At 42.3% G+C, this 17,977-nt stretch overlaps 1 protein-coding gene across 1 annotated transcript in view; it reads right to left on the reverse strand.

Moving 5' to 3' along the window:
- Positions 1-17,977, reverse strand: part of LONP2 (lon peptidase 2, peroxisomal) — a 105,144-nt gene that overhangs the window by 8,293 nt on the left and 78,874 nt on the right. Inside the window, exon 12 of the mRNA XM_044256204.1 lies at positions 6,764-6,906. Within this exon, the coding sequence (XP_044112139.1) occupies positions 6,764-6,906 (143 nt within the window). The remainder of the gene's footprint in view (positions 1-6,763; positions 6,907-17,977) is intronic.

Here is a 17,977-nt window from a genome sequence, read left to right on the forward strand (position 1 = left end):
GCTGAAGGAGCATTTGTGTACTAATCACTGCAACTTCCCACTGTCCATCCTCCTTGATTAACTGGAAGGAGCGGTAACTGACTGAAACAATACGTACATTCAGCTCCGTGACCATTCCAAGCCTCGGTTAATGCTCACAGTTTTAGTACCTTGTTATTTACTACCGTGGCCTCATGAGAGGGATCAAGGGTTTTACATCCATTCGACAGTGCTTTGCCGAGCATCCTGGGCTGGGTTCCATTACAGCTCATAGGGACATAAAAGCGAATACCTCTTGGAACTGACAGACTACTTAAGAACATTAGATAAAGGCACGATTCTACTCCAGCATGGGGAGACAGCAGGGTCTGTACCAAGAGCTTTCATCTACAGAGCCCTGAAGAGGCATGGATCCTGTCTGGGGAGCAGGGACAAGTGTCACAGAAGAGCCTGAGCAGAGTCTTAAAATATGAGTAAGAGTTGGCTGGGCAGAAAAGGTCCAGGAAGCCATCCTGAGATAGAGGGCAGCAGGTACCAAGGACTACAGACACAAGTGGCCTTCTTTCCAGGGGCAAACAGGTACTGCACTGAATGTGCAACCTGAACCATCAGGTGGCCGTGGGACGCGCACAGGCTCATCAGCAGGGACGCTTACACTGTAAACTGGTTTCTTTTCATTCTCCTACCAGGCTGTCACGAGCAGTTATCTACCTGCCAACTTCTTTCAAGTCTTTGTACTAAGATCCTAAGCCTTGAGTTCATGACTATTCGATTTTTCTAGCTGTAAATTTATTTCCACAGCGTTTAGAAAAGAGCAGGTCACATCCCCTTCGCCTGGCAAGGTGCTGGGGTCGACCACTGTCCTCTCTCAAAGCCATGTTAAAGAGCCGCGGTCTGGCCTGCCACTGCACCACAGAGAGCCAGCTGCTTTCAGCCCCTTTCAGTAGAGCCTTTTCTTGGCAAAATCAGTTCATGGTGGGGCACTGGGCCAAGCCGAGTGTGCAGTGTGGGTGCCGGATAACATGGGCACGTGTGGCCCAGCAGGTTTAAATGGAGCGGATGGGGGAATTTACCACCATAATTCCTGTGGGCATTTCACTAGTGTTTATACTCTGCCCATTTCCAGCACTTGATTTTATCTGTTTTGAGAGGCAAGCACGCTGATGGAATCTCCTGGAATTCACCTTTGGATGCGTTTTATTCAAGATGCATTTATTTATTTTTTATTTTAAAAAAGACATTTATTTATTTATTTGGGCAGAGAGTGAAAAAGTGTGAGTAGGGGAGAGGGGCACAGAGGAAATGAGAGGGAAAAGCAGACTTCTCACTGAGCATGGAGTCCAACACACGGCTCAATCGCCCATTCCTGAGATCATGACTTGAGCCGCAATCAGGAGTCAGCATGTAACTGACTGAGCCATCCAGGCGCCCCTATTCAAGATGCTTTTAAAAATCTGCAGGTCTATCTTTTTCCCCTGAATATTACTATTTTTTAAGGGAAGTGACCTCTGGATAAGGACTTTTCATACACCACCGCAGGAGGCCAATGCTAAGACGTTAATACAAAATGTGCATGGGGTCAGGACTACTTAGAAAACACAATCTCAGGTCTGGCGGGCCGGACAGCACACAGACACTTAGGGCATGGATGACTGCTTTTCTGAGGCTGAAAATTAAATTTATCCTTCAACGACTAGAGCTGACCTGTTCTTCTGATTGTGTTACTACAGTTATAATCTGTGAGTTTAAGACTGTTACCCCTGGAGATTTTGGGTCAACTCCAAGACTGGCCAGCTAGGATATGTATCCAGGGATGTGGAGGCCTCTCCTGCTTTCACTAGGATGCAAATGACAACTGTAAGATCCTCTTTTCACCCTAAGGATGCTCATGTAACCAACCAATAAACGAAATTACAACTGAGCTGACATTAACGGCAATCTCCTGACTGACCAGAGCAAATAAGATTCAGTAATTGTCATTTGATTCCTGTGCCTTTCCTACTTTCTCTGCTGCTGGATGTGGCCCTGGCCCCGGGCTTCTGAGGAAGTGCTCTCGGTACTAGGTGCTGTGGTCGCTTGCGCAGCATGGCCGATGCCCAGGTGGCTACGGACACCCGCACCCACACCCGCCTTCTCTCCCAGGGCTGGAGAGCTTTCCTTTCCTTTCCTTAAAGTGAGTTTAACTGATCTTGTCTCTTTAGGAAATCCCACTGTATGGAAAAGGGGACATGATACTATTCCTAAATGTGAAATCTAAACTAAGTTCCTAGAACTCTTTTTTCAACCTGCTTAGGGAATTCTAAAGGGAATAAGAATGTGCCTTCTTACCTTTGTTCCTCACTGGTAGTTAGCTAGGTCAGCCATACTTTAGGCACTAACATTTCTGCAGACTCATCTTTGATGAGAGTGAAGAATAGTTAGGGGTGGTGAAGACTATTAAATGCAGGTAAAAAATCAGGACTACAAAAACAATTAAAAACAAGGTGTTGTTGTTGTTGTTGTTGTTTTGGTGATTAGGGATGTTAATTTTTAGAAAGTAAGGCGGTTGCAGGAACTAGCACTTGTTCATTTTTTAGCAGGTACCAGGTCCTGCAGTGGGTGTTTTATATTTATCAACTCACCCAACCCTAAAACCCATCTATCTAAACACATACACATCATTAGCCCCAACACATCCCACTCAAGGAGGCTGGGTTTACCACCTGCTGAGTGAGAGGCCTCCTTCTTCCTCCCTTCTCCTAACCCCCAGCTACAGCAGCTGGTTCCCCCACTTCCATTCCCTTCTCACTATTTTCTGCTTTCAAAACACTCCTCCCTTCCCCCCCACACCCCGCATCCTGCTATCATCCAAGGTGTCTGCAGCGAACAGCTGCTCCGCAGCTACCTGGCTTCTGTGCTCTCTGAACAGCTCCTCAATCCCAACAACGGTTTCCTCACCTCAACTCACCCACTCTCTCCCAGGTCCTTATCACAAGCAGAAATCCCACCACCTCTGATGGAGATCTGAATTCGAATGCTCCTACCCCCGATGACGTTCTTATCCCTCTAGTTCACTTGTCTTCCAGATCATCAATGCTGCTACCTTCACGTTCTGCACGTGCTCTGTCCTGGCTTCACTTCTCTCCCGGGGCAAAGAACAAGCCTTTGTTCCATCATTATAATCATTTTCTTGTAAATAACTCACTACTCTTGCCCCTTTCCTCATTATACCCCACAAAGGGTATCCTCTGTTGCACAAGACTTCATCACCGCACACTGTGGATCCCATCCCAACTCACCTGCCCAAAGACTTTGTTCCCACTGTTTCTCCAGCAACAATCCGTCCCACTCTCTACTGGACTGTTGTGATCAGCACACAGACCTCCACTTGCAAACATTCTGTGGTCCCCACACTCCCTTCCAGCCACCTCATTTCTTTGCACTCATTCACAGCCAGCTTCTGAAAAGAGGAGCCTACACACTGTTTCCTCACCTCCCATTCCTCCTTCCACACATCCCCAAATCTCCTATGCCCGCAACTCCCCTCTCAAAGTTCAATGACCTCCACATTATTAAAGCAAATACACAAACAGCAAACACATTTGGACGTTCCCTCCTTCTAGAGGGTTTCCCTCTTTGCTCTCATGGCAGCATAAAGCCTGTTTCCCTCCAGCTGCCTGCTGGTCACTTTCAACTTTCTCTCTTTTTCTGAGAGCTCTCTTCTTCTCCATGACCCTGAATGTTGGCATTTTTCAGGGCCTCCCTCAGGCTACCAGCTCCTCTGTGTATGCTTTCTCCTCTGGTGACCTCAACATCTCTGCGACTTGAAATATCCTCTGTCTTCCGACAATTCATGCCTCCGCTTTGGACCTGTTCTTCATAGGTCACAGGCCTATGCCTGTCCACGTCCACGTCTCCTTTCCTGTGCCTCAAATGTTTCAAACTTAATATGTTCACCATCCCACTCTTTCCCAATGCAGTAAATGGTACTGCCACACGAAAATCCTGTTGCTCCCTCCAGAAGCGCAGAAGTTCCTAATAACTGTTTCCTTTGTTCCCCGTATGTAAACTGTCAGCAAGCCCAAGTCTATCTCTAAACAATGTCTCAGATGGCGCCGGGGCAGTGATCCTCCCAATCTCAGTGACACGAGCTTGTCTTCCTTCCAGCAGCAATCTCAACTTACAGTTAGGGGCTAAAATTATTTTCTCTATGAAAGGGAGCATCATGAAGGGAGAGATCATACCTTGCCTGTTTACTACTGTGCTGGCCTGCAGATCTCTAATACGTATCTATTGAGTGAATGAAACTCTTTCTAGAAGAAATGACAGACCCTAGACTTTTACCTTTATGGAGAATATAGGCATTTAAACCTCAATCACTTCAACATGTACTCCAACATTCCTAGTACAATTTCTCTCCAGACTTTTTTACCCAGACTTTTTTACAGAAGAAGAGTGACGAAGGCTGGCCATGGAGCATTCTCTGTGAGAATGGAGACCCAGGTGTGCCAGCGCTTTATCTGCCTCACATGAGAAACAGATTACAGCTGTGGAGTCAGTCAGGCTTGACCCATATCTCCATTCTGGCAAAAGCTGTGTCTTCTTGCAAGTTATTTAAATGTTCTAAGCCTCATCTGTTCTTGTAAAGCTGCCATGACTGAAGATTCAAGGATGTGTCACTTGTTAGAGGGTCTTCCAGGGTGCCTGATACCTAACAGATAACACACAAAAAGTGGCCAAGAATCCCAGGCCAACTTCTCCCATTCCAGAGAACAGCACTATGCTGGTAAGAGTACAAATATCAATCTGATGTGGAGCAGATGTCTTTTTTTTTTTAAACTGCCATCCTTTAAGCCACTCTGTTTTTTGCAGGGAAGGGAAGGAATTAGCTTGGTTGAACAGGGTACTGGAGAAGAGGAGAAAGAATACTGGACTTGCCATCACCTGGTCTGAGCCGGAATACTGGCTTCACTATTTGCACCTTATATGAATTTGCAGGACTCATTTAATCTCTTCAAGCTTCTTCTTGGATAGAAAATGGAAGACTCCAGCACAGTGATGGCCCTCAGGGACAGTCAGACGATACAGAAATGTTTCTCAGAGATGCCAAAGCTCAGGCGAAGGTGATCAAGCAGCTCGGGGCCGATGGTTCATCAGACCATTGGAGATAGAGACCGAAACCCCAGGCTACAGGGTGAATTCTCTCAAGTGTGGAAAAGGTGAACAAAATGTTCCAAACTCCCAAACACGAGACCTTCTATTCTAAGATGCTATTTATAAAAGGCAAAAGGCTACTAGACTCTACCTTTCAGATTCATGTTGGCAAAAAGTGCTCAGATGCCCATAGGAAAATGAGTTTCTCCAATGATATCAAACAGAGCTGTTAAGCAGTGTTTACAAAATTTCTCGTTTCTCATTCTTTCGCTTCCTTTTTTGCCAAAGCTCTAAGAATGTCAACGACGCTTCCAAATCTAAAAGTGGCAGAAATGACTGGGAGAGAAGGGGTATATGCAACAGAAACATGCATCAATCTTTGGTTGTTATCTGTTGCTCTAATTTGAATTCCCAAAGAACTGCTGGAATGTACTGTTCCAGAAAGCTTAGCAAAATAGCCCATTGGAAATGCAGGAGTCAGAACCTGTTTTCTTCTTTACTCTCAAAACCACTGCATTCTTACAGAACAGAAAAGCAAGTTTTGCACACTTTCTCAAGTAAGGAAAACTTTTGCTCCATTTTTTACAACACTTCAAAATTTAAATCCATGACATCTTAAGAATTCAAATAACCAATTTGTCTGATTCTACTGTTCAGGACCAGATTCACTGTTGGGAGTAAACAAGTTCTATTCTTGTAACAGAGTTTTGTAGAGAGGCTCATTAGCTTTAATGACCAGCTAAGAGTATAAACAGATAAACAAGATTGGTTTGGGACCATTTTTCCTCTCCACAATTTTAAGACTTGAGGAAAACCACATCTACTGGTAGTGATTTTGAATGTCAGAGGGAGAGATTATCTTCTGTATAATTTATCAGACTTACTCTTCTGAAAATCATTTTTTTCTTATACTGAGAGGAGGTGATGGTAGAGCTTCTGAAGGAAGATGCTATGTTCAGTAGTGTAACAAAAATTTTTTCTAGTCACTGACCCTTGCTAGCTCATAGAAGAATCCTATGGAATGTATCAAAATGCCTCAGCAGACACAGACTCAATACCTTTTTCCATCCAGCTGCCTCAACTAAGTCCTGGGGCGTAGGCCTTTCTGACTGGACATTCTGTCGTGAGGGACAGGGAGAAAAAAGGAAATAGGGCTGCATGGCTTTAACCCAAAGAGCTATTAGCATGAAATGACAGATTTCCAAAGATGCAATCTGGGTCTGCAACAGGGCAGTCAGAAGTTAAAGGTAGGCTCACGTTTGCAGATTATTTTATACTTAGGTTGCTTTCTTGCCTCTGTCCCCCAAGACTCTGACAGCACACACAAAAAATCTGTAATTAGGAATTAATGGGAAAATAGAATTTCTAAGGAGGAAAGTCAGAGACCCTGTTCTTAGAATGGAACTGGAGAACAAGAGAATAAGATCAGACTGAGTTTCCAGAAGAGGATGAGGCCAGGTCTCTGGCTCTCTGCAAAAGCCTTACTTACTATCACACTGGGCACTAAAATTCAATACCTTGCAGAAAACAAGTTTCCAATCTCCCGACAAAATTCAGCCTCCCAAACCACCCAGTTCTGACTCTCCTCCAATCTGTGAAGCAGTGATCAGAGTAAACTGGAGGCCATAAACAAAGAAATGAGAATAGTCACCTCCATTTCATACATCGGGGGCCCAAGGATGTCTTTCAGAGCATGGAAATCAATCAAAATCGGCATTTCAGGTGGCAGGGCTAAGTCCGGAGTATCGCTGATAGATTCAGGTTTTGCATCTTCTAAGATGTGTTCTCTGCAACCTAAGAGAGAAAAATGTGTTTAGAATTCTCAGAGATTGGCAGGTTTGAAAATTCCTTAGTAATATACATCAAACAGAAGCACAGCAGGCTTGAACAGATCAGTCACCTTTGTATGTTTATTCAGGCACAAAAATTTACCTTGTGATATGTGGAACTCAGGAGAGATTCTATCTTTCAAGAGCCCCCAAAGGGTGATATAACGCACCGTCTTGTTCATTTATTCTTAACTTGTTTGTTGTCTCCCCCTCCCATGCACATAAGCTCCAGCAAGACACGATCTTGCCTGTCTTCTTTGTTAACCCTTATATTCTTAAGCTGTGAACAATGCCTGGCCCTGCTCCACCTTAGAGGGCAGATACTGAAGGGTCACCTGAAATAGATTACCTTGTATAATTCTGTCAGAGCAATGGAACACAAAGCTTTCAACTCTCTTTCAGAGGGGTCCCATCAGGTGTCCCACTTCCTGACAGGCAGCAAGAACTTGGATACAACAGATACCCATATAAGCAATGCTTATATGCTTGTCATTTTCCAATAAACAAGCATAACTGGCAGTGCCAGGGTAAAAGCATATGAAGCCTGGTCTGAGACCCCCTTTAATAATACACTATTTCCCTGACCTGCCTGAGAGCCTGCTAACAACCTGTCAGAGCCTACACATACGAGGTTGGAGCCTCCACATACAAGGAGAGGAGCCGGCTCACCTATCAGACCACCTTCCTGCTGGTCTCTGTACTTCCAGTTTGAGGAAAGAAAAATGGCACTTAGGCCTCATGGCCAGAAACCTAAAATGAATAGAGGTTTAAAATATATATGAAGTATTTGTCTCTATTCATCTTCATTCCTAGTTTTGCTTTTCTTTTAGCTTTGTCATAACTCTTCCAGTTCTTCTATCTCATGAGATGTTGTAAGATATCTTTATTACCTTTTTTTAAAAACATATATCCTTCTTTCTAGAAATGATTAATATATACCATATAATAATGATAAACTTGCAATGTTTTATTTTTGGTACGATTCTCTCATGCTGGTATCTCAACAAGTTTTAAAAGAACTGTTTTTCACTAACTCCTTTCCCTCCAAAATGATTCCTGAACACGTTTTATAATATTAGGCCCTCATTTTAGACTCCAAAGATAACTGGAAACATCCTTGGGGGGGGGTCCCTAAATGACCCCTGCCTAGAACAGCCTTGTTATGACCTTCTGGGTGAATGGCTCCCTTAGTCTCCGGGGCTCTGTGGGGCTCCTCTTCAAGACTGAGTCATGAAAGATATGTGATGGAAACCAGGTAAGAGCTCAGATTTTCTGCCACTTGCTGCCTGTCAGACTCTCTGCCCAGCATTGAATTTTGCACTATCTCTACAGAGTTCCTGTGAGACTTAGAGAATGAAAGAGAAAACCCTTTGCGGATTGCAAAATGATGTTGTACCTTAAGTGTTAAGTCTTGAATTATAGGTCTTCTCACGGTCATTCCTTTGTAATGTCACTTCATCTTTCAAAGTTTGGATTCTAGGAAGTCTTCCCTGATCTTTCCAACTTCTAACAGCACTTACCTGCTTCTCTAAATCTAGCTCTCACTGGGTTACTTAGTAGCTTGTGGGAATGGGGGTTTTCTGCCTGCTGCCCTTTTTGCAGTCTATCTAAGCAGTAACAATGAGCAAAGGTGGAAAGGCACCCAAATGGCCAGGTTAGCTCCCTGTGGATCCCAAAGCAGAACAGAAAGCAGGTGTCATTGCTTCATTAAAATTAACGCACAGAAAAAAAAAAAGTGCTACCTGTCTAAGGTTACTACCATACCCTGAAAACGAATGGCTCTGAAACTTCAGCTGATGCACAGAAGAGGCTGTGAGGCTCTCTGGCCTGGTGCCTTTGGATGGGCCTTTCTGAGATCTAATTACTGTTGCTAGCCTGGAATTCATGATCACAGGAGGAAGTCAGGCTGGATGGGTGAAAGCCAATCCACAATTATGTAACTAATGCTTCAGGACACCCAATCCCTTTCCAAGTAGAGTAGTGAACTCAGTGCTTTAAGCACTGAGGAAGTGGTGGTGGGGACAGCATTTTTCTTCTTCTTCTTCTTTTTTTTTTTTTAAAAAAAAGATTTTATTTATTTATTTGAGAGAGTGAGAGAACACAAGCAGGGTGAGTGGCAGACAGAAAGGGAGAGTGAGAAGCAGGCTCCCTGCTGAGCAGGGAGCCCAATGCAGAAGTGGGACTAGATCCCAGGACCCTGAGATCATGACATGAGCAGAACGCAGATGCTTCACCAGGGAGAGCTATTTCTAATGCAACTAGACCTCAACCTCAAAAGATAAAAGATGGCCATTTCCAACAGGCTTTAGGCACAGCAACAGTGTTATAAAGAATTCAATCAACTCAGAACTAATCTGTGTTTTAAAATGTTCCATCATTACAACATGAGCCTAGAGAATGAAAAGCTCAAGCCAAAAAAAATGGTGCCAGCTAATTGGGAAAGACAGGCTAGCACCGGATTTTAAGTACTATCCACAAGAACCTATATGTACTGCAAAGTGACAGTAAGGAAATAGAATTCAGAGAATTCACAGTTTGATTCCTCATTCAAACAAACAACCAGAACGACATCATTTCACAAAGATGCCATTCAAGGAATGAAACCTCAGCTATAGGTGAACCCTGTGTGTCCTATGCATGAGCTTTTAAGCCCTCAGCTCTAGTGCCACATTCCCCCCTCCGCTACAGGGATCAGCACCCACAGAAGCCAGTGGCAGGGTCCCAAGGACTCACTACTGACTCTGCCCCAGACTGTAGCATTCAAGTAAGGTGGACCTTTCAAGGCGAGGCAAACAACAACAATAAAGAAAGTTCAACTTCTCCCAACATAACACAAGCTCTGTCCCGCAAGTGCTTCTCTCTGGAACCACAGTCTTCCTCATCTGTGCCCTTTTCTTGAGCAGAAACAGTGGTTCTTCAGATGGCTAAAGGACACATGAAAAGGGCCGTTTCACCAAGTAGAGAAGTTGCTTACAGTAAGAGCAAGATACCATTTGCTGGTTACCAAATTAATCTCTAGCAAACTAGTTTAAGAAATGACAAAGATCACTGTTAAAGAAAGTGAAGAAATCTTCCCAAAGGCCGAGCTTATAGAAATATAAAGTGATTCAATCTTCCAGAAAATCCTCCCAAACAGTCAAACTCAGACTCAGTGGTCCTAGTTTGCAGGAATCTACCCTTAAGGACATAATCAGAAGTGCAGATGACTGTTGTGTAGGCAACAGTTCAGACAACAAAGCTACTTGCTGCAGACTGACTGTAAGAGCAAAAATGAGACCCAATATAAACACTCAACGTTAGGAACACAGTTAAATAACCGTGGTACAGCCATCAAAGAAAATACGACGCAGTCACTAAAATTGTTTCCCAAGTGTTTTTAAGTAATGTGAGAAAATTCTTGTGAAATGACATCAATTTGAGGAAAGAGGAGGGTATACACTTTCACATGGCATGATTTTTACTAATATAACATAATAAAAATACACGTGAGAAATGAATGAAATAATATAGCCCAAAATGTTAAAAGTTATTTCCTGAGTTATGAGATTAAGATTACATGGTGAAATAGTCAATGAGTAACAGTCTCCAATCCTGGCTCTGGCTTCCCAGTTGGCCCTGAAGAAAGTTACTTTACCCCTTTGTATCTGTTTTTCTAATCTGTGAAACCATAATAATTATAGTAACCTTCAGAGAGTCACTGGGAGAATTTAACAATGTTTAAAGCCAAAATATGTATAAATGGGAGGAAGTGAATTATAGAGTTGGAGAAATATTTCGCACAGACCTCTAAGACTCCCAGATCTTACTCCATAGCTCCTTTTGCTGAAGAAAACAAAGTACCCTCTGCAACCTAATTCCACTCAGGGCCCCAGAGAGAGGGCTTCAACCACAATCACAGGACTGCTGGGAGCCACATAAATTTAACAATTCTAAGAAAAAAGAGAAAGATAACAAAATTCAAGATTCTTCCCTAGGTTATAATATACATTACTATTATATTCAATGCACCCCAATTTCCTTTACAAATAATCTAGAAGCATAGTCTTAAAAGTAATAAAGTACTATTAAACAGAGTTTGAGGGGCGCCTGGGTGGCTCAGTTGGTTAAGCGTCTGCCTTTGGCTCAGGTTATGATCCCAGGGTCCTTGGATTGAGACCCACATCTGGCTCCCTGCTCAGCGAAGATCCTGCTTCTTCTTCTCCCTCCGCCTGCCACTCCCCCTGTTTGTGCTCGCTCTTTGTCAAATAAATAAATAAAATCTTAAAAAAAAACACACACACAACAGAGGTTGAAAAGAAAGGTCACGGAAAAATAAAATGAGAAGCTAGCTCAAACCTCACTCCACTTCAACTGTTTTTTCACTTCAAAGGTAACACTGGTTGAAAAGTGGGAGGGAGCTGAAGTTCTCTTTGGTGATGCACTCTGCTCAGAGAGGTCTCCCAGGTCTTCTTTCATCCGTGTTATCTGTCAGCCTGTGTAACAGAGCCGAATTCAGGATGCAGCCAGGATGGTCAGGGTAGAACCAAGGAGTTTCACAGCAGGAAGGCGGCAGATAAGCAAGCAGCACCTGGGGCACAAGCTGCGCTCGCTCTGCTCACTGGGCAGCCCCCAGGCAGCACAAGAACGTGTGTGTGTGTGTGTGTGTGTGTGTGTGCGCGCGCGCTGCGGTGCCCTCCCTCAGGGGCTAAGCCCAACTCTGGAGCTGATGTCACCCTGGCCATTAGGAAAGGACTCTCTACAGCTAGGAACTCCTCATAAGAAAGGATTAGCCTTTCCAGAGCAGTGTCCCAGGGACACGATCAAGTGTTCTTTCCCACCCACTCTTCCTCTCTCAAAGGAGCATGACTTAAATGAATGCAGGCCCAAGAGCCCAAGAATCACTGTGGGAAGGAGGGAGAAAGGAAGATATTAAGAGGAAAGGTAAGGAGGTAGAAGAGAGGGGTATAATATCTCCGGAAACACCCAGGAACTTTGTGTTAAAGGAAAAAAAAAGTTTCTTGTCTTTTGAATAAATCTCATGGAAAACAGCATCTCTTGGTAGGTGAGCCAACCAATGGAAAGCAGCAGAAACCAGGAACACAAAAAAGGTTACTAACATCAACAATTACCCAGAATGCAGAGGAAATGAAAATCTACCAAACCACAGATGCCCTAGGTTATTATAATCCTCTTTACTCCAGACAGAACATTTTAGTTGTCACTTCCTATTCTCCATATTCCACTACACTCTCCAGTGCCAGCTCATGAGTTCCAAAGCTACGCTCTGAGGCACAGCGATAATAGGAACACTTCCATCTCGATAATGGAAAAAGTGCTCATTTTTCACAAAGAGCTGGTTTCTAATGCTCTCGGGGTAGGGATAGAGGAGGGAAGGATGGAGTGTACCAGAATACTGTTAACTGCAGCCAGCAATCGCCAAGGCCCAAAACATAGGGTTAGTTCTCCAAAGAAATGAAAACTACCTGTTTCTGTCATATTAATACAGTGTCCCTGAAATAGCTCCTTGAGAATGTTTGGGTCTCATTCTGAGGCTTATCAGAATTCAGGAAGAATCAGGAATTCAAGAAGGATAGGATAAAACCATGATATATAAAACTTTGAAAAGCCAGGAAGAAAGTCAAAGATCTGGCCCAACCCTCCATTTTTCACTTAATGAAACAGAGACCCAGAGAGGTTAAACCAATTGTCTTAAGTACACAGTAAATTACAGACAGTACCAGGATTAGTGGCTCCTGACCAAGGACACACTTTGTCCCAACTCTGCCTGTAGCTCAAGAGTTCCTCGACAAAACAAGGAAACTCGGTGGTAAATTTAGAGATTAGATTATTTTTTCCCAATTGAAAATAATCAATTGGTACTACAGACATAGATTCCCTTCTATGACTTTTGTCAAAACAACAACAACAAAAACACAACAACCCCAAAACTGTGACAGACTTGGGGATGAGTGAAAACAGACAACCAGGTGTCCAGTGTATCCTTTTAGCTGGTCTGTGTCTTACTGCTTTTCAGCTATTTTTCAATTCTGTAAGCTGCAGAAACTGAGAGTAATGCAAATGATGCTAGTCTACAGAAATGAAAGTGAACTTTGTCCGAGAGAGGTGCAAATGATCCTCTCTCACTGTCTGATGAAGCTGGTTTTGCCAATGTTTATCCACTCTTCATGGCCACCTGAGTTGATTCCATCTTCTGGCTCTTGTGAAGAATGCTGTCATGAACACTGGTTATCTGTCTGGGTCCCTGCTTTCCACTCTTGGATATATACCTGAAGTCAAATTGCTGGGTTATATGGTGGTTCTCTGTGTAACTTTCTGAACTACTGATGAATGGGTTTCCACAGGAGCTGCACCATTTTATGTTCCCATCAGTTGCTCCACATCTGCACTGCTTTTTATTTTCCATTTTTTAAATTACAGATATGAAGTAGTATCTCACCGTGGTTCTCATGTTGGGCATCTTTCTGTGTGCTTAGTAGCCAGTTGTCTGTCTTCTTTGAAGTGTCTATTCATGTCCTTTATTCATTTTTGAGTTGGGTTGCTTCTGCTCGTTAAGTTGTAGAGTTCATTATATATTTCTGGATATCAATCCCTAATCAGATAAATGATTTGCATATATTTTCTTCCATTCTGTCAGGTTTTTTTCTTTCTTAATAGTGTCTTTTGATGCACAAGAGTTTTTAATTTTGATGAAGTCCAATTAATTTCTTCTTCTGTTGCCTGTGCTTTTGATGTCATACGCATAACATCATTGCCAAATCTAATGTTGTAAGGATTTCCCCCAATGTTTTATTTTTAAGCTCTTAAATTTTAGGTCACTGATCAAAGTTCAGTTAATTCCTGGGGAGCCTGGGTGCTCAGTGCATTGGGCCTCTGCCTTCGGCTCAGGTCATGATCTCAGGGTCCTGGGATCAAGCTCCACATTGGGCTCTCTGCTCAGAGGGGACCTTGTTTCCCCTTCTCTCTCTGCTGCCTCTCTGCCTACTTGTGATTCTCTCATGTGTCAAATAAATAAATAAATAAAATCTTAAAAAAAAAAGTTTAGTTAATTCCTGTATTTATTTTAATTTTGTATTTATGTATTTAATTTTGTAAGGGCCCAACTTCATTCTTTTGCATGTGGATATCCAGTCTTTCCGGTACCATTTTTTAAAGGCTTTCCTTTCCTTACTGAATGGCATCCCTGATAAAAATTAATTGACCATATATGCGAGCCTTTACTTCTATTCTATTCACTGGTCTATATATCTGTTCTTATGTAAGTACCATGCTGTCTTAATTAATGTAGCTTTATAAAAGATTCAAAGTTAGGAGGTATGAATCCTCCACTTTGTTCTTTTTTTTTTTTTTTTTTTAAGATTTTATTTATTTGACACAGACGGAGAAGTCACAAGTAGGCAGAGCAGCAGGCGGAGATAGAGGGGGAAGCAGGCTCCCCGCTAAGCAGGGAGCCCGATTTGGGGCTCGATCCCAGGAACCTGAGATCATGACCTGAGCTGAAGGCAGAGGCTTAACCTACTGAGTCACCCAGGTGCCCTCACTTTGTTCTTTTTCAAGACTGTTCTGGGTATCTGGGGCCCACTTTAATTCCACATGAATTTGAAGATCAACTAATCCATATCTCTAAAAGAGACTATGGAACTTTCTGAAGAGACTGCATTAAAACTGTAGATCTTGAAAAGTGAAGCAAGATGGCAGAAGAGTAGGAAACTGAAATAGCATTAGGTCCTGGGACTTCAGCTAGATAGTTATCAAATCATTCTGAACACCTACCAAATCAAATGAAGATAGAAGAGAGGACAGCAATTCTAGGAACAGAAAATCAATTCCACTTTTGGGAGAGTAGGACGTTTGGAGAATGTCTGAAGCAACGGGAAGATAAACCACAGGGGGAGGGGCTGGCTCCTGGCAAGCAGTGGAGCAGCAAAGCATAAAAACAGAACTTTTAGAAACTGCTCCACCGAGGAATGTCACTCCCGAGGCTAAGTGGGGGTGCAGCCCTTGTAGGGAGAGTGTGGTCTCAGGACCTGTAGGGTCACAGAAAGACTGGGGGTGTCTGAGTGTGGCAGAGCTGCCAGGTATCGGAGCAGGGAAGCTGGCTGTAGAGATGGAGCCGAGGTGGGGGGCTCTCAGCTCGGGCTTACTTTAAACCATGATCCAAGGCACAGTCAGGCCACTACTCTTCAAGCAGGGACCCCCACAAGTGGCAGATCCAAATAGACTCCCTCCTTCCTCCTCCAGGAAGAGCGGCATCGGATCCACACGGGCTCCCAGAATTTGCTGGGTTTGAAGACTCCAAACAGGGCAGTGCGCCAGAGACAGAAATGCTCAGTCACAGGCTGGGTGAGCACAGAGCCTGGCCGGAGACCAGGGAGATGGAAGGGATTGACTGTTTTTCTCTGAGGGCGCACTGAGGAGTGAGGGCCCGAGTTCTTGGCTCCTCCGGGCTGGAGATTGGGAGGCCATCATCGTCATTCCAATCCTCCAAAGCTCTATGGAAAGTGTTCAAGGGACAAAAGCTACTGAGAGCGAACCCGATCAGATTACTTAGTCTGGCCCCTGGCAAGGGTAGTGCAATTCCGCCTCCAGCAAAGACATGTTTGAATCACTGCAACAGACCCCTCCCCAGAAGATCAGCAAGAACATCCAACCAAGACCAAGTTCACCCATCAACGAGAACTGCAGAACTCCAGAGCTATGGGAAAGCAACAAATAGAATTCATGGCTTTTTCCCCATGATCCTTCAGTCTTGCAAAGTTAAATTTTTTTAATTTTATTTTTTTCTTATTCTATTTTTTCAACTTTTCCTCTTTCCTCTTTTAACATTTTTGAACTATTTTATCTTACTAATATCTTTTTTAAAAACTCTGTTTAAGTTTTCATTGTTATAGTCATATTTTATCCCTTCATTGTATTTAACCTTATTTTTTGTATACATACAGGGTTTTTTTTCTTTAAAATTTTGGGATATAATTTCTTCTAATAGATCAAAATATATCCAAACTCTAGCTCCAGCCTGATTACATTCTCTCCTCTTTTCTTTTCATTTTCCAACAAACTTATCAATTCCTTTTTTAGAATCTTTTAAAATTTTCATCTTTACAGTCATATTCTATCCCTTCATTGTGTTGCCCTTATTTTTGTGTATAAATATATATATATATATATATATATGGTTTTCTTTCATTAAAATTTTGGGAGGTAGTTTCTTCTAAGAGTACAGAATACACCCAAAATCAAATGGGTGGCCCTGTTCTAGTCACCAGATATACACACACACACACACACACACACATATATATATTTCCCCCCCTTTTCTTCTCCTCCCAATTTTGGTCTTTTTTGATTTGGTTAGTGATTTGGTTAGTTTCTGGAGTCTTTGCTACCCTTTTAGTATTTTACTGTCTCATTCATATAGTCTTATTTGGATAAAATGACAAAGTGGAAAAACTCACTACAAAAAAAGGAACAAAAGGCCGTACTGATGGCTAGGGACCTAATCAATAAGGACATTGGTAATATGTCAGAACTAGAGTTCAGAATTATGATTACCAAAGTGCTAGCTGGGCTTGAAAAAGGCATGGAAGATATTAGAGAATCCCTTTCTAGAGAAATAAAATCCCTTTCTGGAGAAATAAAAGAACTATAATCTAACCAAGTTGAAATCAAAAAAGCTATTAATGAGATGCAATAAAAAATGGAGGCCCTTAGTGCTAGGATAAATGAGGCAGAAGAAAGAATTAGTGATATAGAAGATCAAATGATGGAGAATAAAGTAGATGAGCAAAACAGAGACAACTACTGGACCATGAGGGGAGAATTTGAGAGATAAGTGATACCATAAGATGAAAAAGTATTAGAATAATTGGGATCCTAGAAGAAGAAGAAAGAGAGAGGGGGCAGAAGGTATATTGGAGCAAATTATAATAGAGAATCTCCCTAATACAGCAAAGGGAACAAGTATCAAAATCAAAGAAGGCACAGAGAACCCCCCTCAAAATCAGTAAAAATAGGTCCACACCCCGTCATCTAATAGTAAAACTTACAAGTCTTAGTGACAAAGAGAAAAGCTGAAAGCAGCTCAGGACAAGAAGTCTGTAACATACAATGGTAGAAATATTAGATTGACAGCAGACTTATCCACAGAGACCTTGCAGGCCAAAAAGAACTGGCATGATATATTCAGAGCACTAAATAAGAAAAATATGCAGCAAAGAATACTATATCAACCTAGGCTGTCATTAAAAATAGGAGAGAGAAAAAGCTTCCAGGACAAACAAAAACTAAGAATTTGCAAACACGAAACCAGCCCTAGAGGAAATATTGAAAGTGGTCCTCTAAGCAAAGGGAGAGTCTAAAATTAACATGGAGAAGAAAGGAACAGAGACAATATACAGTAATAGTCACCTTACAGGCACTAAATTAGTATTTTTCAATAGTTACCCTGAATGTAAATGGCATAACTGCCCCAATCAAAAGACACAGGGTATAAAATGGATAAAAAAACAAGACCCATTGACATGCTATTTACAAGAAACTCATTTGATACCCAAAGACACCTCCAGATTTAAAATGAGGGGTGGAAAACATTTTACCATGCTAATGGACACCAAAAGAAAGCTGGAGTGGCAAATCTTGTATCAGATAAATTAGATTTTCAGCCAAAGACTATAATAAGAGATGGGGAAGGACATTATATCATACTCAAGAAGATCTAAGAATTTTAAATATCTATACCCCTAACTTGGGAGCTGCAAATTATATAAACCAATTAATAACAAAAACAAAGAAACACATCGACAATAGTACAATAATAGTAGGGGACTTTAATACCCCCCTCACTGAAATGGACAGATCATCTAAGCAAAATATTAACAAGGAAATAAAGGCTTTAAATGACGTAATGGACCAGATGGACATCACAGATAAATTCAGAACATTCCATCCCAAAGCAACAGAATACATATTCTTCTCTAGTGCACATGGAACATTCTTCAGAATAGATCACATCCTAGGTCATAAATCAGGTCTCAACTGGT

This window comes from Neovison vison, chromosome 7, assembly GCF_020171115.1.
Source record: "Neovison vison isolate M4711 chromosome 7, ASM_NN_V1, whole genome shotgun sequence".
NCBI lineage: Eukaryota > Metazoa > Chordata > Mammalia > Carnivora > Mustelidae > Neogale > Neogale vison.